This window comes from Ptychodera flava, chromosome 6, assembly GCF_041260155.1.
Source record: "Ptychodera flava strain L36383 chromosome 6, AS_Pfla_20210202, whole genome shotgun sequence".
NCBI classification, from domain to species: Eukaryota; Metazoa; Hemichordata; class Enteropneusta; family Ptychoderidae; genus Ptychodera; species Ptychodera flava.
The window spans coordinates 5,546,486-5,568,595 of NC_091933.1; the positions used below are offsets into that span (position 1 = coordinate 5,546,486).

The window sequence follows — 22,110 nt, forward strand, 5'->3', positions numbered from 1 at the left end:
CAAATGTCCGTTCTTTCCTTTAACGCTTCAGAGAAAAGATCAGTCGAGGTGAAGAAACTGGGTTGGACGAAATCAGGGTCACCACCTGTTGACGCCAAAGAAGCACCTTGAGAACTTTTGAAGGCACCACATGTGCACCAATAAATAAAAGAGCGGTGCACGGTAAATGGGCGTATCGATCACTATCAGCTTTCTTTTCGCCCTGTAAACGAAGCCGACAGCATGTCACTCACACTTTCTACTGGTCCTAGGTAGACCAGCATTATCGCTGCAAACACAAAGGTGTCAAATAATTTCAAATATGTGAGAAATTAACGTTTCGTCAGCACTTCACACTCAAAGTTATTGCAATCATATATTTTCTTCAAAATGAAGTATATGTACTGATAACTGAAGGCACTATAAAACATGATGGATATGAATATGCATCATCAAGGATGGCCAATTTTGAAGAAGATGACCGTGCCTCGATTTTTCAATACAAATTAAACGCATCTATTCCGTCAACGTATACAGTCAGCGAGGACATTCCATTGAATCCTCCTCCTCATTCGGTCTTTAACGCTACATTCTTGACAAGCGCGGGAATGGAACACCTTGTTTGCCGGCATGGTTCAAGAACGTTGCGCCACAATAAAGCATTTTGCATAAATACATAAAGACGCCAGAGTGACAGCCCAGGTCGCCTCCAACAAAACCCTTGGCACTGGTGTTTTATTATCACTACCCAGGTAAGAACGGAGGAGGTGGTCCACTCTGCAGACACGGAACGTTCTAAACACATCTCTTTCGCGTATTGAGTGTCTATACGTGACAACTAACATCGCTTTTGAGTGACTGGAAAAGAGAGGCAAACGACGTGACGAAAATGGAAAAAACGGAGCAAAAACCGAATCAAAGTACCCCCGAAAGCAAGCCAGCCGGAGACCCAAGTAAGGTAAGACTGTGTTTTATGTGTAACGTCCACGGCGACCGTGGTAAAAACTGCGTTTATAACTTTTCAAATACTTGATTTGAGAAGTAATAGCTCAGAAGTATTCTCAAAAAGTAACGCTTTGTTGGCGTTCGATCTCAGCGTGCTTAACATATTCAAGGCAAAAATTCTCCTTCCTTTTCCAACTTTTCCAATACACCGTCGCTTGACATTTTATCAAAAACTTGATCATTAGACAAATGTGGTACCACCCCAAATTTCGTTCTTCCGACCGCGTGACTGCATACAGTAAAAAGCAGTGTCTTTCCTTTCAAACTTTTTCTTATAGTTGGCACTAAAATTAAAATCCTAAAGTCATTTGTCCTTCTTAAACAGTAAAGAGCAACAAACGACCCTGGATCAGACAAAAGCCCTCGTTAATATTCGCTCTTTCTCGGAGATTGGAGGTTGGTCGCGGCCAATGGATGCGACACAGCTCAACCTCGTTCACGGTTCTCGTAAGAACAAGTACCTCGCACCATAAATAGGTCGACACATATAATTCCATGCGCGGGGATGGGTTATCAGAGGTCATAATATAGGGGTCATAAATTAAACTGATGTGCAAACGAAAATGGGGCAGTAAAAGCGTGCTGTGATGCTTGGACTTAATTCGTACGTGGTCACACGTGAGGGTGCTATCTGCTTTTATTGCCACAAATGTGATGTAAATCCTATATTTACAAGCACGCAATAAAAATATTATTATTATATTATATATTATCATGATGCAGCAAAATTCGAAGCGATGAAACGATTAAAACTCGACTCTTTTCCAATAGCAATGGTGTTCCTTGCGAAATTGCAGAGCCATTGTTTTAGAGCCATATCATATGTCGCTAACAGACGTCAAATCATGCAACATCTCAAGTGCGCGTAACCCGATGAAAGGCAATAGCACAGTCACCTGTGGTCTATTCCGCTCTGCTTCTCTATTTGCGCCCCATAGACGTATAGACGTGTGTACATATGTACACACGTCTATGGGGCGCATGTGAACTGTAATGGCATATCACGCGATATCACGCGAGATAAACGCAAGACTTGGCCGTACGCACTCTAGATAGTCTTTGTTTTCGTGCCGTGCGAAAAGCGCCAGTATATGATAGCTAGCCCAATTCTCGATTTCGTTAAAAAGTTACTTATCGTATCAGCATGCAGCGCAAGTTGAAAAAACTGTCCACGGTGCTAGCTGGCGGACGGAGACTAATTTGTTGCCTTTTTGGGAGTTTCTGAGTGCAAGGGAAAAACCACGTCCACTGTTGATTTTTTATTCCAAATCGAGGGGATTTGTCACGGTCTAACAGTGTATGTATGTATGTATGTATGTATGTATGTATGTATGTATGTATGTATGTATGTATGTATGTATGTATGTATGTATGTATGTATGTATGTATGTATGTATGTATGTATGTATGTATGTATGTATGTGGTCAACACTCGTTCTACAAAAGCTTTTGTTGTATGCTACAAACACATTTCAAGATTTATGTTGCAATCAAAACATTGTCTTGTTCAGGGCCTAGAGATTTTTTGATGGACTCGCTCAGTATAGTGAAAACTTAAAACATATGACAGGATTCCTCACACCATTTTCAAACAGGATAGTGTCAAAAATATTTAAATGTGTAGAATCCTATTGGAAGACCATGTTTACAGGGCAGATGTACATTTCTACACAATTTAAGTATTTTCGGTCTTATTCACAACATAAATGTATAGGAAAATGCTCAAACCATAGACCCTCGAGGGTCTATGCTCAAACAAAGCCGTGTTTTCAAAATTGTACCCAAAACATAGTGTTTAGGAATTCAAACTGTAATGTGATTTGGAGCAAGACCTTTTCTGAAGAAAAAATCGAACTTTAGTAATTGAAATATAAACCATAATTTATCCATTTGAAAAATATCATGCAAAAATGATATTACATCTAAAAGAGGTGATTATACTGAATCACAGTATTCAATTTCAAGATGTAAACATTGCAGAATTTACCAATTTCAAGACCGAACGCGCATCCACTGCATCCAATTGTGCCCGTTGTGAAAATGAGACGCAGAATTAGGCTGAAATTGATTCCTCACATGATTTATTGTCAGCAGTTACTTTTAAAAATTTTTTGGTGAATTTCTGAACGTTTTTAAGGACACCCATTTCTCCAATCTCCACACAGAGATTGAACGCGGTTTGGCAACGGTGCGGTATGGATAATTCTTACCTGGTACCACCACTTATATAGTGGTTCAAGATTGTACTACCGATTTTGTCAGTGATCTTATGTTTCTTTGTGTGTTTGTTTTTACTGTTTATTGGACCTGGTAATTTATTTGCCTAGGAATCGATTTGATGTCATATTACCAAGCTAGAGGGTCTCCGAGTCGTTGACCGATGGCTGCTGGTGAGACTTCCCAGCTAGGTTAATTATCCACACCGCATTACAATTTCTGTGTGGAAATTGCCATTTCTCGTGACTGTTTTCTCCAAATGTAGAAATTATTGCGGGTTTTTGATGTTGATTTGATTTGGGCTTAAAACCTCGTACAGCTGTGTGTATGGCAATGCTCAAAACGGAACATACAGACCGATTAACACAGCAAAAAATACGTAGGCCTAAAACTTGCAACTTGAAGAAACAGTCAGTGACTGCATGTTCGGCCATGTTGATTTGATATTAAAAAACGATTGTTTTCGCGATTAATATTACGCTCTGCGAAAAATAACATATCGCAATCGAAAGGGAAAACAAAACAAAACAAACAAAACATAAGTTTTATCAGTAACTATCAACGAATCAACTTAAAAAATATAACGTAGTATACTTATGGTAAAATATTTTAACTGGACGAATATTTCCTTGATACTTACATGTAACAGTACTGGTTTGTTTGTTTGTAGCTTACAGCTGGTGAAACTCCAACTGGCCGTAAAATAAAATAAAAGATAGAGTAGGCCCTTATCGCTTTCTCATCATAACTCTCATCTGGATATATGAAAAGGGTGTCCCTACGCATATGTTGAGATGATGTGGATTCTACTATATTACAATACAAGCAAATGCTTTGTGGTCTTCATCTTGCAAATAAATAGTACACAATAATCACTTTGTCAAGGTCAAACCCCCATTATTTTATGAAAGAGTAGATAATAAAATACAGATCATCAGGAATGTATCAAATCTTTATTCCGGTACAAACTTGTACGTATACGATTTTTCGTCTATGTAGGCCTGCCGCGCGACTCTCTAGAATAGTTGGAGAACAGCGGCAAGTATCGAAGTCCGGCGTCTACAGTGACATGTAAAACTCTATATGTATTTATTACATTGCAAATACCAGAAAACTAGTTCCTGCAGAAGCCTTCCATAGGGGTGTTGGTACTTTAATAGGGATGTCGGAACATAGCCGGGCGGTAACCAGACGTGGAACGGTCGTGATCTGTAGTTTCCCGCACTGTGCTGATTGGCGACAGGTAGACTGCAAAAAGGCGCCTTTGAAGTAGAGTGTGAACAATTTGCTCCCTACGCACAATATTTTAAACCACGAGATCGCGCTAAATATAGTGATCGGCATAGAAACAAAAGAGTTGACAACAGGCTTTATCCTTGAGCTGCATAATCATGTGTTTCTCGGCCTGTCCCATTGTTGTCTTTGGAAATGTGTGTGTGTGTGTGAGAGAGAGAGAGAGAGAGAGAGAGAGAGAGAGAGAGAGAGAGAGAGAGAAGGTGGGGATGGGCTTAGCCTCCAGTGTATTTATCAATTTAAAATTCTATTACTACGTAAATAAAAACGCAATTATGATTCATAGTGTCGTAGTGTATAATTTCTATCAAGACATTGTCACCGTTTCATTACGCATAATGCATGCAGAAATAGTCATGATTTTGATGAGGGCGCTACATATTACGTTTGAAAGACATCGGAATTTTCCATTGCTCGTGAAAGTATAGTGAGCAAATTTTCCTAGTAGTACATTCCATACACTGCACAGAACGCAGAGCGTGGTATCCGTGCTTAGTCAGAGGCGCACATCCTGGCGTGCTGTAATATTTTCAGAGACGAAAAATTTGTGCCGCACGTATTTCTTCATAGCAGGAGTGTGGATGATTGCTTAACCGAGTGGACATTTTCCACAATCCACAGCGCGGAACGTTTACAACCCACTTTCACCTACATTTTTGTTTGTCAACACTGAGCAGGAACCGGCAGGCGAGATGAAAGGTGACTTCAAGAAGGTCGATGGCGTCAACTCTGAAGGCGATGAGAACAAAGAGCGCGGAAACTGGACTGGGAAACTCGATTTTATGCTTTCTCTGATCGGTTATGCTGTCGGTATTGGAAATATATGGAGATTTCCGTCGCTGTGCTACAGGAATGGCGGAGGTTAGTACAAACTCATAACACGTGCTCAGCCCATAGAGTTGAGTGACCCCCAGCATTCAGCGACATATCCTTTTCAGGAAAAAAATCGAATTGCCTTGATTAATGAGATATGCGGTAATATATCTATCGTATGAAAATTTATTTCTGAGAGTACAGAAGGAAGGTTACACGCATGGAGGTAATATGCAAAAAAATGTGTCATTTCGCAAGCTGGAGATCGGAAACGGGCAGCGTGAGAGGCCGGTTTCGATCTCTGAAAATGCCGCATGGCCGAGAGAATGCACATATTCATATTTTCAGATTGTTTGTTCACAGAAACAGAGCTTCACAGGCAAGCGACTCTGAACACGTGTACTGTACATATATTTCTATGAGTTTAGGCGTAGGGAATGTGGTTTCGAGAAGTTAGCATACGGTGGGAAACAATGAGAACCATAGTATTATAAAAGTCGATACACGCATGTGCATGTTGGACGGCGGGAATATCTTCACTGGCTAAATGGTGCGTTCTTTGATAGAGGGCGCAAGGCGTTGGAATTTGTGACTTCACTAGAGTTAGAATATGCTCGTTTTCAGCTGTGTGCCTAGCAAATTTGGAATTTCGACAGTAATTGAAGTTCGATTATGACTATCTTTCAACTGTGTGGCCAGCATTAATTTACGTGACCTCTTTTAATAATGTAATGGAAAAACAAAATGGACAGTATCCTGTTTGTTTATTACCTTGCTTGTCATTTGCTGAGTTGCTCCTGACAGTCCTGTGCTGTGTTATCTCTGGTTATCATGTGGGAGCATCTGTTTCCGCTACCTGGAATGTTGCTTATCTCTAGCTTATTTAGGAAGGGGGATTATAATGTGCCTGATCTCAAGAAGATGACTGATCCGCAAAATACATTTCCCAATCAGTTCTGTACCACAAAGTACTGAATATAAATGGTCTATTACTTTATATCTCAGCACCTCGAGAAATGAATAGAGCTTTCATGACTAGGAATTGTTTCACTGATATACAGATATAATGCTCATCAAATTTCGAATACAATCTGCAGAGCTTTTACACAGACGACCAACAATTATCATCATGTCATCTTTTCTCAAAGTGTTGTTGATGTTCTTGATATTCATATCCTCCAAATTTGCTGCCAGACGATAGTGTGTAGATCAGGCCTTAGAAGCATTATTTCGTTAGGGGATGTCAATTATGATTTCAAGGAATTGTAGGTCAAAGATTGAATTCAGTGTTTGTGGTTATGATTCCCCCTCACAAAATAAATAGAATCATAACACACTGCAAGCTATCGTGGTAGATTTTGAATGAATGATCACACAAATTATGGGGGAAAGAGTTTGTGTGCATGATGATAGTCGGAACTAAACATGCATATATGGGTGACTCCAGGTTTTTGAATATGATAAACAAGCTACGGTAAACAGCAGTTTGTTGGTTTCATAATCTTATCCCAATTGCAGTGATTGGTAATGTTCTTTGGTTGATACATCTGAGATACAAAACTGCTGGCGGATAATTAATATAACTGTCCAGGGTTCTCAAAAATTTTTGAAGTAGGCGGAAAATTCAGAAAAGTAGGCGGTTAGCTTCTGTATGCAACCAGGTTCCCTGGGCGGGGGGGGGGGGGGGGGGGGGGTGGGGGGGGGGGGGGGGGGGGGGGGGGGGGGGGGGGGGGGGGGGGGGGGGGGGGGGGGGGGGGGGGGGGGGGGGTTAAGTATTTTTTTTAAATTGGAGACATTTCTGAGCAATTTCATGCATTCACAGGAGAGGGTTTCAGGGACGGGGTCCCCGTCTCTGTAGGCAAGAAATTTTTAAATTTTGAAGACATTTTGGAGTAATTTTATGCATTCTTGTACTGTATTAAAGACCATTTCAGCATACAGAATAATCATTACCATTGTCAATTACATGTTTTCAAGGGATAAAGTTTTGAACATACGTCAGAAAAATTAATTTGATCACTCGGGCTTGTCAACTGCATTCAGTTGACAAGGAAAATAGCAAAATTTCACCACACTGTTGTGTAGAATTATGTTTAGCTCATGACTTCAACAAACATTTTGAAATACATCATAGAATAGAGGTTTTCACAACCCAGAAAACGATCCGCTAGAATCCTGACCAGCCTGGCTGTACAAAGCTTTTTACTGACTTAAATAAACTTGATTATACAGTAAAATCAAACAGTTTATTCAATTCAATGAATTATAGGAACACAATTTTCAGTGATTTTAATTCACTGTACTAATTTCTAATAAAACGAATCTGCGAGCTGATTATTGATTTTTTGGTGATGTTCAATATAATCGAAAAAGAGAGCTAAATTTCAGTGTTCATGTTTGATAAAACCTCAAACTAACGACACCGAACGCCAGCCTGTACAACACCGTGTGTGTACAAAGCACCGGCAGTCAATTGTAACACACTACACACAACTCGATATCGGTCGACCTGAAATTTGACACTGTGATCTACATAGCGTTTCAAAAGTACGAAAAGTGAGACCAAGTAATTTTTTGTTTATTTAGATTTGATCTAAACCTCCCAAAACCAACAGACAAAGTCCTACTCTTACGCAGATTATCAAAGTTTTCAAGCGTCGACTTTCTCTTCCGCGATGCACACCACCACGGCCCCTCCACAAAACGCGATCGACTTGAATATTGGCATCGTGATTGACCATGGATGGATTGACATGGCGTTTCAAGTATGAAAAATGAGACTCAGCAACTTTTGGTCGCTTTAGATTTGATCAAAAACCTACCAAGCCCATCAGACAAGGCCCTACTCTTACGCAGAAACCCCAAGCTCTCAAGCGTCGACTTTCTCTTCCGCGTTTGAGAAACAAAAGTCGGCTTCATTCGGAAATGGTCGGCTATTCGCGGGCATAACGTAATTGTATGTTAGTCCAATTTTCGGCTATACCCGATGTGAACGTCGAATAATTCGGCCTGCGATCGGGCAAGCAAGGTTGACCTCGAAAGCAGCCCAGTATGAGTACAACACGTTCGCTGATCGCGGTATTACAGTGATAGCAACAAGTTCACCGCGTAAATTGCTAGACTACATGATATAGCCACATCGGCACTTCTGAAATATTATCTCCGGCTTGCAAGACCACCAAAAAAATCAAAATATTGTTATCAAAACTAGAATTTCCGGGCCAGAGAGCGAAACAGTGCTGAAAAGTAGCCGGCCAAAATACGAAAGTAGCCGGTCAATTTGGCCGGCATCCGGCTAAAAATGAACACGCTGACTGTCACTGTGTGTGTGGGAGTATCAACAGTGAATTATAGTTTATGTTCATTCAAGTCTTGATGCCTCATGCTGCTGAACATGTTAATTAGCATTAACTGAGTGGGTGTGTCATCCTGTAAGGTTGTCATTGTAGAGGTACTACTTCCCAACACCAACAGTGTGTTTAGGAAGTGCTTATGTAAATGTGTTTATGATGTAACAGGGTTTGAAATACCCAGTGGTCATGCGTCAAAAGACCACCAATTATCTCATTTGGACCACCAGATTCTGTTGTGGGTGGTCATTGTTGACCACCAAATTTTCGGAGGTCACACTAGTGCACTGCAGAGCTGTAAGTCTTACATGCCTCTCACAGTTTATCGCTAGGAGTATCCAGAAACAATATATTATCCTCAGAGATAGATATTTTAGCAGTTATGTAGTACACGTCGTGTCTGTTCAATCACTGTCCCTCTACTGTGGTTCAATGTCAGTCCTGAACCCCACTCCAATCTACCCAAGTGAGGCGTTCCTTTGGATAGACAATGTCTCTCTTTGTTTTACTTTTTACTGCTATGATTATTGTGATTAAGTCTGCAAATGTTGCAGAACATCTTATTGCAAATTTCGTCTAGTCATTAAAGTGACACAGATCAAGGTACAAAACTGTGACAAAACTTTATAAGTCCAAAAAATGCAATAATTGCCATGTTATCAGCAGTAATTGTCATTTCTTGATTACTCAGTTTGTAATTCTGTCAAAACTTACAGTCAGTCAGTCACTCATGCAGCAGTCAAGTTGTGAAAATACTGAAAATTTTCTAGTGGATTTTACTGGGCATCCAACATAAACCAACGTAACATGAGTAGCAGCATAGTGGAATGGTTCCAGAACAAGATGTCAGCCCACTATTTCACCCTATGGACCCAGACCTCCACAAGAATTACACTCTGATAATGACAATTTTTTTTGACCACCAAAATTCGAATCTGGTGGTCAAACTTGACCACCAAATAAAAAAATAAATTTCAAACCCTGTGTAAGCATAGACAAGGAATTTCTCCTTGTTTGTGATGTAAGAAGTATTTCCCTCCTCCATTGTTGAATCTGGTTAGCAAAAAAAACAGAACAGAGAAAACGAAAGGGGCCCAAGTCCAGTTGACTTTGGTCCCTACATAGCAAAAACTGGGTTGTTGCCATGTACATGGACTTCAAAAGACTAAGGAAGAGAAGCATTTGATCCTATTATTCATTTTATTTTATCAAAATATGAAGATTCTGACAGTTTACTGTTGTTATGTTGTTTACAGGGGCCTTCCTCATTCCGTATCTGTTAGCCATGATTATCTGTGGAATGACCCTTTTCTTCATGGAAGTAGCATGGGGCCAGTTCTGCAGTCAAGGACCGATCACAGCATGGAAACTGTGTCCAGCTTTTAAAGGTAACAGGAACTCTGGTACAACTTCCGTATTTTTGCAAACCCCCCAAAAAAGCACATTTACAGTTTCTTTTTGGTGAGCATTGTCAAATTCATTAAGTCTCTGTCAAATTGTGTAAAATTAGAAACCATGTAGTTAAGTACTAGGTGTTGCTTTTTATCAGAAGATGGCAGTCACCATACCTACTATGTGAATGTAAAATATAACAGAGTATTAATCCTTGAAGCAATTTCATTTTACCACATTGTGAAAATTTTGCCAGTGATGTGACATATGGTTTGATGTAAAATGAATTTAAATGGGTTTTTTTTCACTGTCACAAATGGTACTGATACTTATATTGATGAGAGTTGAAATAAAAAAACCGAAAAGATGCATCATAAAGGTGGAGCATTGATATGCTCTGCCCTGTGTAATAATACTACTTACTATTTTATTATTGGACATAATTCATGGAATGATTTTACAATGGTTAGATTAGAATCATGTACCATTAACAGTCATTATTTCAAAAATTACAAAAGCATGGAAATATTAAAATATGGTGTCATTCTGATGTCAAGGTGCTGGATATGCCATGGTTGTAATTTCCTTCATCACAACCATCTACTACAACATCATCATCGCCTACACAGCGTTCTATTTCTTTGCGTCGTTTGGTTCAACTGTTCCTTGGGCAGACTGCAACAATCCATGGAATACGCCGTTGTGCAGCAGCAATTATAACGGCACTGTCATCAATGGTACATGGATCAACAGGACAATGATGTATGATTTGAATATTACTGAACCAGCCAGGGTCAGTCCTGCCGAAGAATACTTCACGTAAGTGAGTTTAAATTCTCCATTGCAAGAATGCGAAGCAGTTGCTCAACAAAGGAAAACTTTCAAACATACGGTTAATCAGGAAAAGTTATGCCAATTTTGTATTTTGACTGATAACGATATTTCAGCAGAAATATCCGCATCAAAATGTAATTTTACCAGAGTCAGCAAAATTTTCTCAGTTGCTTGTGTTCTGTGTTACTTTGCTTGATCTGTTCCATATGTTTCATAAGTGTATTTGTCAGAGACACTGATAAACCATCAAATTGAATAAACACAGAAACATGTGGACAGTATTTGAGATCAAAATATGATCAGATTTTTACTCTTGATTTTAGTGTCTACTCTTTGTTTGATTTTGTGTGTGCTTTTGTTTCAGGAACTATGTACTGAATATGAGTGATGGTATGGAAAATATGGGAACAATTCAATGGAAGTTGGCCCTGTGTCTTCTGTTTTCCTGGGTTGTGGTATTTTTATGTCTTATGAAAGGAGTGAAGTCATCCGGAAGGGTGAGTTGCCAGCTGCTAGCACAAGTCTTTTGAATAAGGATGTCCCTGCATTTTATTTTTGCTTTTCAAAGTCCAAGTTCATTGAACATCTTACTATGACCTGGATTCCTGAAAGGTGAACGGAGCAACTCATGTTCCGTAAATTCCTGTAATTCACATGGAATGAATCACATATGGATAGAATGAGTCTTTGCACTGCAGTGTGACCAAGTATAGTATTGAACCTCAAATTCTAACTGTATTAAATTTAATTTTGCCAGAGTTTAATAATGAGCTTCAACCTTTTCATCCATGATTCCCTCTGGAAAGATCCAAAATTCCCGTCGATAACAATGGGTTTAGGCTGAACTATAGCGGTGAAAGATATCACAACAGATACAAAATAATGGCTTAAAGGTAGAATGCGCCTCAGGGACAGATATTCTGACGCTAAAACTTTTACAATTCTTTTCTGATCTACCACTTGTTTGGGTTTATTTTAAAGCTCTTGATGTAAGAAAACTTTTCACCATCTTAGTTTTTTGAAAATTGAAAATTTTATTTTTCTCCGTCGAGTTAACACAAGGATGACAGCCATTTTGAAATTCAAATAATCAATTATTTTTGGGTTATTTGTTTCTCTTGTACAAAAATTTGCAGCTGACTCATAATTTTTATTCTTGATTTTGAAAGACAATGGTTGAAATATTTCTTGCGGAAAGTTTGAGCAAAAGTTGAAGTCTTTCACTTTCGAGGCGCATACTATACCTTAACAATAAACCTAATTTCTCACATCAACCATCATATCTAACTTAAATTCTTTTCTTTTATTGTCTTTCAGGTCGTTTACTTCACCGCCACTTTCCCATATGTGATCCTGTTCATCCTCATGATTCGTGGTGTCACTCTTCCCGGTGCTGGGAAAGGATTAAAGTTTTTCCTGATTCCCCAATGGGATCTCTTATTGAAGCCAAAGGTTAGTTGTTCCCATTGTAACTATATACAATCAGACTTATTGCAATTATTTTTATCATTGAATCATGACAAAAGCAATCTTATTTTTTCACAGCGTTTTCTGCAAGTGTTTCACAACAGACTATTCTCAGGTTATATAAGAGCTGATTTATTGAACCAACCTGTATTGAAGTGTGATTTATTCACCCTGGTGTATATGATGGCTCTTACATAACACATGCAGGGTTCTCTCATGTGCACTGAAACTGCTATTCTCACGGTTTTTAATATTCAATAATTTTGGAGGCAAAGGATCATTATCATTCATAGTATGTAAATATGTACCAAAATGTGTTCTGTGCTTCATGTCAAACTTCACTGATATTATACTCCTTTCAAATTAGTGAATTTCACATTACTCGATAGAGGCGCAACCAGCCACTACTTCCAGGGAACTATTGTGTGTTGTGTTGTGAATAACATCGGCCTGCAATGGGCCTTTTATACCTGATGCACCGTAAATAACCCAAAATATGAAAGGAGCAAACAAAAATATTAAGCCGCTTTTTCAGCCATGCTCGCATTTGCCTGTTCTTGTTGCAAATTCATCCATTATCCAAACAGCAGCATCACGATGATATGATTATATAATGAGAGTAATAGCTATTCATTTTCATCTCAAGGGCATGAGACATGCCTGTCAAGAGTTCAGTATTATTATAGGCCATTAAAAATTGATGGCGGAAATACAGTTATACAGAGTTTTTCACCATTTCACAATATTTGGAGTTTGACAGCAATATGAATGTAAAATTAAACACAGGAAATATGAAGGTCAGTTTTCACCTCATTGTACTGATGTTTGTGAAAGTGCAGAGTGAACTAACAGCTTGTGAATTGTCATTGGCAGTGTTATGATCACAAAGGGTCTCTACTTGTATACTGTCCATGTTTTGCAAAACTGACCTCATCCCCATGCTCTTAAAGAATCGCTGTGTGTAACATGATGCCACATCTGTTTTTCATCTCTAAGGTCTGGGGTGATGCATTCAGTCAGATCTTCTATTCCTTGGGACCGGCCTGGGGTGGACTGCTGACAATGGCCAGCTACAACCGCTTCCACCACAATGCTTTGCTGTGAGTATATATTGAATTCTCATTTCTGTAGATCATCTGAAAGGAAATCGGTTGCAGCAGCCACTTCTTGCAGCTTACATGTAGCTGCGGTGTCCATGATAAATTTGAGCAACACTTCAGTGGAGATCAGATCTGAAATGTTTCTTTGTATTCAATCTGAGTACAGGATTATACTATTCTTTGTGATTTTGTCATCAATTCAATACTAAATCATCATCACTGACTGCATAATATTGATACGTGAATTTTTTTTACCTGGCATCCTGGCAGTGATTCCATCATCGTTCCACTGGTGAACTCTGGAACCAGCATCTTTGGTGGCTTAGCTATCTTCTCTGTGGTGGGCTTCATGTCGGAGGATCTTGGTGTGCCGATTTCAGACGTTGTCAAATCAGGTAAGACCAATGTTTCTTGTGCTTTTGATTTTATTTAGTTTTGGAATTTCTGTCCATTGCCAGTGAAGTTTTTTCATGTTTAAATTGCCCTTTCAAGTGAAAGTGTTCATGTGTTTCATTTCTGAGCGCAGCTTACAGGAATCAAGAAGACGCGTCGCGAGGTTTTTTACACATCAGAACTTTTTACATGTCATGCTTTGTTTGAATGTGTTACCAACATCATGAAACCACTGTTTTTGAAGTCGATTTTTTTTTCTCTCGGTAACTGCAGTAGTTTTGTTGCAGTTGCACGATATTTGTTTCATTAATTACACTCTTTTTCTCTACAGGACCCGGACTTGCATTCGTTGCATACCCAGAGGCATTGGCTCGCATACCCTTAGCGCCATTCTGGTCAATTCTTTTCTTCTTTATGTTATTTACGTTAGGACTTGATAGCCAGGTAATCAGGGTTGTCAGTAAATTATACTGGTTGCACTGTATTTTTTTCTCTTTTTACTTTCCTAACCTTGGGTTTTCAGGTCCTGGCGTCCACTTTCCTTTCCTAACACCATATCAAAGTAATCACTTTGCAGGAGCTGTAAGCCTGTAAAGTCACATAGTTTTCATTCTTAAATAAAGCAACTCGTGACCAGCTGATAAATGAAGCCTATAGACACAGCGCTTTCGCTTCGTGACACTATGTGTAACCATGATATGAAAAAACAAGTAATGAAAATCTGGACCATTGAGTCGCAAACGAGGAATCAAGTTGTGTAAGGTGTAGTAGAGGAATTTTACTACTTTAAGACAGTCAGGGTGTCAATATCTTGTGCTGTACGTGTGAAAGATTGAAGTGGGAGACGTTTGCCAGTATTTGACTAATTCATCGTCATAACGTTGCATTTTCAGTCGGGCGCAGTCGCAAGAAGATTTTTCCTTATCATTTTATATCCATGTCATGAGACGTATGTTTGTGGAGTAGTTTGTGAAATTACATGAGTAGACTTAACCTGAATGATGTTAGTCATAAATTTCCAACCCCCAACTGTCGTGACTAGGTTTGGTGAAGCAGCAGAGCAGTGGTATTCCCAGGTGACGGCTCGTCGTGACGCGGTTAATCATCGTCGATGTGGGTTGGGGGGATGGGTAGTTTTTGGGGTTTTTGTGACAGGTGGGCAGGCAGCATATTTGGGAAGAGGGGGCGGGGGGGAACTAGGGGGAGGTCAATGCTAAGGAGAGGAGGACTATCCAGCGCAGATATCCCAGAGGGTATGTATTCAGAGGGGAAGATTTCCTTTGTTTAGATTCCATTGACAAGCTGTGTGCAAATTTCCAACTGCCTTGTCCCTCCGTATTTCCTATTTAGTTCGGTATGGTCGAGGGTGTGTGCAGTGCATTCATCGATACCTTCCCTGGTCTGCTGAGAAAGAGAAAGACTTGGTTCATCCTGGGACTCAGCATCGCTGAATTCCTTCTTGGATTGCCCATGATTACAAATGTGAGTACCCATTGAAGAGTGATGGAATGTCAAAATCAGTAAACCTTGTAGGAATAAGTCATCTGTCAGGATTTCGTCTTCTGGTAGAAAGTGTATTGTATAGAACGACCGTTATTTCATTCAACAGAGGAACATTTTACATGTGAATGTGAGAAAGGAGAGCATTTTGTAAATCAAATGTTAATTTCAATGTTGATCTTGAGGGAGTTCAATTGCATCAATATCATTTCTTGATAAAACTGATGAGGGAGTGCCATATTGCATCAATTTCATTTGTGTGTATCTCAACCTCAAAGATCAAACTAGAAGTTACATCTGTTTTCGGGTTTTAATCGTTTATGGTACACGGTTTTCAATTGATTGCAGGGTGGAATTTACTTATTCACAGTGCTGGACTGGTATACTGGTACTATTTCTCTGTTCGTGGTCGCTCTGTGTGAGTGTGTTGTAATCTCCTGGATTTACGGTACGTCTTTAGATGTTTCAAGAAACTTCATCTTTGAAGAGCATTTTAAGTGCATTTTACTCTTGAATTAAGGGGAGTGTTGAATGAAATGCAGCACATGAGGAAATAATAAGTCATGATATTGTGAAAGTGATATGTTAAATAATATGTAAAATATGTTAAAAAAACCTGGAAAATGTTGCTTTTTAAACATTGAAAAGTCATTGAATGTAGAAAAAATTCCCGTTACAGTTATTGAATTTGAAGAGAGTTTGAGTGTATATCGACCCTGTAGAAATAGAGTATAAATGTTATCAATGGGAGAAAAAATGATTTGTTTTTCTTGATTGGAATTTTCACTCTCTGGGAAAATCGCTGCAATTTCAAACAAAATGGCTTATACCAATCTGCTTGTGCTGCCAGGTGTTGGAAACTTCTACGACGATATTGAGATGATGCTGAAAAAGACGCCAAGTCTGTACTGGAAGATCTGTTGGTTATTCATCACTCCATTCTCAATATTCGTAAGTTTTACAAGCAGTACTTTAAAAGTTGCCGTAAATTAATGCATTCAGTCAATTGTGTAACCTTCAACTGCTTAATTCTCTGATCAGATTTGATGTTTGTAGCAGTTTATCAGACATCAGTGCAATTGACACTGGACATGTTGTTGATGCAGTTAATTGGACTGGTTTTATCTCATCCACATACAGTCATCTCATTGAAAAGGAATTTAAAGGATGCTGCTTTTTGTAGTAATTTCTCACTGAAAATGCCTGGTCCTGGCCAGTTAAATATACATTTTTGTACCAAGTAATGTTTTGGTTTCTGATAGTTTATAACATTGAGCTGGGGAGCCTCATTGCTGCATTTTGTGAAAGTGCCAGCAAGGGAGCAGGCAATATTGGAAGTGAACACCCCAGCTAGCCTATACAGTGTATTGTGTGCATGGAAACTTGTCAAGAATCTAACCTTTAATTTTTGTGTTTTTCTCCTATCCAACAAAACAGTTCATTATCTTGATGACATACATTGACTACGTCCCAGTGTACTACGGTGACTACGTGTATCCTCCAGCTGGTGAGATCATCGGTTGGCTGTCTGCATCTGCCTCACTAGTGATGATCCCACTCTGGATGATCTTAGAATTCCTGACACACAGTACAGGCGATGGATTCGTAGAAGTAAGTCATAAATTGCTCACTGTTTATTATTTCTGTGGAAGACTTCAGAAGCAAAAAAATTCTTAATTTGCAAACCTTCTAATTTCTGTAAAGAATTTTTTTTACTTTGAATTTTTTTTTGTGAAGTGGCCTTCACTCGGCCATGACGGATTGTGAGGTTCATATTTGTCTTTGGTGCAGAGATTGATACCTCAGTGTCCTCATATGATATGGAGCCGTACTTTTCATCTCATCTTTTGTCTTGAAAAGAAATTCTCACTTCAATGCCTTTTGACCAATTTTATGAAAGAGTAACATGAGAACATATATCCGGTTGATAGATTTGCCTGATTGTTACAATTATGGAAGAGATCTCCGATAGTTAGACAACACTCTCTCAACTTTTCATTTCAGCGTGTCAAGTCGATCATGAGACCAACTGAAGACTGGGGCCCAGCGTTGGATCAGTACCGTACTGGTAGATACAGGCCACTCAACGAACCTAAATTCTCCCCGATTCCCATGGAGAGCAAGGCAGAAAGTAATGGTTATCATGTACATTCAAATGGTGCTGCTTACGTAGATGCCAAAGTATGAAGAACGCGTACATGTGTAGTTTTCCAAGATTTTCTGATCAAGGCAGTGCTTCTGCTATGTAGTGTAATTCCATCGCTCTTCCCGTCTGCTTTTCACTTATGGTGATGATCTTGGTTCTTTTCCCCCCATGGGTTGAGATAAAAAAAAAATATTATTTCTGATGTCTGCGGGGAGCCAAGAGGGTTCCTCCTCCAAAGTGATTTCATTGAAGATGAGCACCCTCACTGCCCCAGTTGGTGTAGCTCATGAAGGAATATTGTTGGAAAATGTTTCATAACTTAGTTGAGTCATTCCATAGAAGGGATAACGTTTTTTGAGGCACATAAATCTTAGACTTTTTGACAGAAACAAAAATTTGTTTTTAATGTTCAATCAAAATATTGAAAATATAAAAAAATTGGCCGTTTGTTATGGAATTAAAGTTCTTTGTCAAATGTGCATACTAAACCTCAGTACTTGAAAAGTAAAGAGTATGCATACATCCCCCAAATTTATTACAAAATGTTTAGTCTGTTGAGATTACATTTTATTGACATGCCATCAATGAGTACATGAAAAAATTTGGTATTGTCTGTCTCTGCAGTGAACAAGTCCTTGCTTGCTCACATATAAAGCCATAAAACCCTTCATCATAGATTGATATTGCAATTATTGCCTGGCTTACAAAAATTTACAAGTTCCAGACCTGTTCAGTCATGAAATATAATACTATCCATATCTGAAGTCATTAGAATGAGAATTAATTTGGTCACATGGCTTTCAAACATGCACGATTAACAAAATGGTAACTTAGGCCGATAACATCATTACAAATACTCTACGTACATACATACTACATAACACTCTGAGCACTACATTTGACCTGCACTAAATATCGTTGGCACAAAGTTGACAGAATAATTCTGCAGCCTTTTTCTCACGGATTTTTGTCAGGGTGTGTGGTCAGAGTGGTGGAATTAACTTCTCTTTTTGAGAGAAACTGTTTATAATAATAGACATCTTATAGGTGGCAAAAGTTTTCTTTGTGTTCATTACTAATTGCTCCTTACAGGTAGCTGCAACAAGTTATACTATCATGTTATTTATCTCTTTACAATGATGTGTTTTCTTTTATAACCAATGATCAGAAGCAGGAGACCATGTTGCCATGGTTTCTCTGAAATCGTATAGGGCAAACTCAAGTCCAGTCAGCTGGTGACAACTGTGTAATTTTGCGTGGACTTGTCTTCCAGCAAACCCCTTGTTTTGCATGAAATACCCTAGATTTCAAATGATTTGAACATGTTCCAGATGCTGTAGGGTTTAATTCTGTCATGGAATATTATGGGCCATCATGTGAATTTCCAATTTCCCACGAGTTTTAGCAGTATATATCAAGAACATGAATAGCAGTTATGTACTCTTGTTTGAGCTTTTGTTTTTGTTTGGGTGGGTTTGTTCCTAGGTAAAAGGAGGTAGATACTGCATTGAGTGTGTCGAGGTAGTCCGTAGTCTTGTAGTGTTTAACATTGTTAACTTTTGAAAAGGAAAATTATCACTGTAGTTGGGGTTACTGACTTGCATACGAATTAATTTGCATTGCACCAAGTCAACAGCATAGCATAGTAATATTACAATGCAATCAAACTGAAACATAGGCATTTTTTGTTCTTGAGAGGAAGTAATTAATGATTAACTTATACTGAAGTAAACCTTTTCAGTATCTACAAAGCTGAGAAATTGCCATCCACCCATTTATAGTTGCATTTTGAAGTCCAAAAATCTCACAGGCCCATTAAATAGAGATGTGATAAAAAAATTGAAATTTATAAGAAAACCCTTTATTTTAATATCGATAATATCATGAATTTCAGTTGGTTACTCTGAAAAATTACCATTTACAATTCTGAACTTGATTTTTGTTGATTAAAAGATATTTTTTTCAGATGTTCACTATTGAATGTTATGTATCAAGATTTTCTAGATTGTACTTGTGAGTTGCTTGAAGACGTTGAGTTAATTGGAACAAAGTGTTGTAACTTGCAGAGGAATTTGGAGGGAGAGGTATGAAAGCTTACTAACAGGCTCTCAACATATCTCAAATTTACCCAGCTGGAACTTGTTCATACCAGTGGAACTGTACAGAGAATGACATCGTGGCCAGTCTCTGGGCATAATATTATAGACTCCACATGTGATACGCTATTCAACTTCTCACTGGTAATGGACTGCAGTTCTTGAGAATTTAAATGACGCCAAACACTTTTCAATAACATCATTTCACCCAGTTGTAACTACAAAATATCTGGTTCATAACTGAATTGCATAATTTCTGTGTTCCAAAATTCAGACGTTGGCATTAAGGATATCGGACAGCCATGATTAAGGACATTATCTTGCAACAGAATGGACCCAGGGAGGTATTTGGAAGAGCAATTTCACTTAGCTACACCCAATCAATGCAGGGCAAATAGACCTTTATTCAAGAGGTTCAAAATAACAACACCCCTACCCTACCCATGAATCTGCAAGTTCAACACAATATTTTAGTCTTTCAGCACTCTCTGAAAAATTAAAACTTATCGGATCGCAATCCTGTGGTCAGATTGATACCAGGGTTTTTAGGTACAGCTAGATCAATTTATTTTGTTATACATTCGTATAGTACGTAATATTTTTACAGGTATTAGTTTTTATGATACTTGAAGTACTGCAGGCCATTATTTTGGCTATTATATTGGCAAGGTGACAAAGTAACAACTGTTCACATGTTAAATAGTAAAATGAGATGTAAAATTCCATAGGTGGTGTATCAAGATACATTTTGATCCTCCCATGTAAGGCAAAGCTCTTATTCTGTATATTTTTCCCATTATTACTAAGAAATATATGCCCCTGTCCTTACTTGTAGCTAAAGAAAATTGTCATTTTAGACTGTCAGTCTGTAAGGGGACATAGGCGTGCAAGTGCTGGTATGAGGAGGTGCAGAGGATGGGATATTATTTGCCAGGTATTTTCCTCCTTGGAATTCATTCAGACTCTGCTTTACTGGCAGCGTCTTTTACATCAACAGACAATGGCTGAAAAATGAGGTGGCGATACTCGGTTGAACGTCGGTTTAACAACCGCAACTGAGGGTCAGTTGCCACGCAGTACGTAAGATGGAGCATAGTTTAGGCAAAAAAACACCACATTTTCAACACTTGTTTACTTGTTTAGGCCAGAAATACTGATGATTGTATTTAAGTTGAAGCTAAAACATTTCAGGATGTGATTTTAGGAACAAGATATTACAGATGTATATGCAATCAGTGTATGCAATCAACTGTGTTATTTGCAATCATAGGCACCATACAACTGGTGTTTCAAAACCCTGTTGAAGTAAATTTCAGGACATTAACATTCTCGCAGAATGAGCCAATCTCAACTTCAGCAGGTCAAAAAAGCAAGATTAAACAGTTTCCCTAATTAAGCTAATTTCAAAGAAAGGGAAATTGATGGTATCACAAACTTCGGCATTCAGTTGATTGCATGACTCTGTTTACCAGAACCAAATGACATCCAGAAATAATGGTAGCAAAACATTCCCCTGTAAGGACCAGAATAAAAAACTTCCAAAGCTCTTTCTGTACAACAAATATTTCAAAATTAGGTTGTCTTTCCTTTGATGTTACTAGTAAGATGGCATTGCTATAGTGCAAATTTATCTGATCAATATTTATATATTACAACCAAAATAAGAAAATTTGTCAATGTTGGATGTTCAAAATTACAAGTTTTGTGATTTGCACGGCCAGCTTTGACAAGTTTTGTCATTTTGGTGGTGAAATGAAGCAAACGTGTACATATTAAGGAGTTCCTACTCTTCGTTTTCGTGATGCTAAGAATATTTAATCTGTTTCCAAAGATCTTTCTCAAGTGTATACTTTGACATATATTGAAAAATGTACCCATATTTATAATGGGTTGTATTTATATTATATTAAAGAAACATAGTCTTAAACAGGTTTTCTGCAATCGATACTCCCCCAAGCTATTTTTTCATTTTTCTTGTTTGTAATTTGGCCACAGTGCCAGAACTGTTGAAGTGTTATTTTTGTTTGACATGTTCAAGGTAGTTATTTTGCACATATTTGAAATTTGTTGACGCATTATGATGATAATGAGCAATCAATGCAACTAGAATAATGACTATCAGTCTAGGATGATTTTGGTATACACTAGCTAGTACCACATTGTCAAGACATTGTCAGTTTTGTCATACTTGAAATTCACTTCTGTCAAAAGATCAGCTTGCAATGTCATTTTGTATCCAGACAACACAATTTGTCATCTCTGAATAAAAATGAGTACATGAACATCTGTCAGTGTTGTCCACTTTTTTATTTGAGATTATGGCCTATGTTAGCCTAGACCCTATTTCCTTGCTTGTACCTCAGACCATGGGAGCCAACGCAAAGAAATAGGATCTTAGGCTACGCATATGTGGGCTCACAATCTCGCAACCAACACAAGAAATACTAAGGATGGTTTTCTCATTTAATGCTGTCAATCACAATATGATCAAAGTTTGGCTTCAGGGATGATGAAAAACAGTACCA

General features: G+C 38.4%; 1 protein-coding gene across 1 annotated transcript; it reads left to right on the top strand.

The window, feature by feature from the left end:
• Nucleotides 1-684: 684 nt before the first annotated feature.
• LOC139134673 (sodium- and chloride-dependent glycine transporter 1-like) lies at nucleotides 685-21,867 on the top strand. Its single transcript, XM_070701641.1, has 14 exons — nucleotides 685-937; nucleotides 5,172-5,355; nucleotides 9,914-10,045; nucleotides 10,607-10,868; nucleotides 11,248-11,380; nucleotides 12,201-12,335; nucleotides 13,347-13,450; nucleotides 13,721-13,845; nucleotides 14,175-14,287; nucleotides 15,194-15,325; nucleotides 15,692-15,791; nucleotides 16,194-16,294; nucleotides 16,781-16,954; nucleotides 17,348-21,867. Exons 1-14 carry the CDS (start codon nucleotides 869-871, stop codon nucleotides 17,528-17,530), a joined length of 1,947 nt encoding a protein of 648 aa, XP_070557742.1. The 5' UTR covers nucleotides 685-868; the 3' UTR covers nucleotides 17,531-21,867.
• The last annotated feature ends 243 nt before the right edge of the window (nucleotides 21,868-22,110 follow it).

Excerpts from the sequence above, each read along its gene's own strand:
- LOC139134673 (XM_070701641.1), top strand. The coding sequence starts at position 869 with ATGGAAAAAACGGAGCAAAAACCGAATCAAAGTACCCCCGAAAGCAAG. Across the intron at positions 10,046-10,606 it reads ACTGTGTCCAGCTTTTAAAG|GTGCTGGATATGCCATGGTT; the intron begins GTAACAGGAACT and ends TCTGATGTCAAG. Across the intron at positions 14,288-15,193 it reads CGTTAGGACTTGATAGCCAG|TTCGGTATGGTCGAGGGTGT; the intron begins GTAATCAGGGTT and ends TTTCCTATTTAG.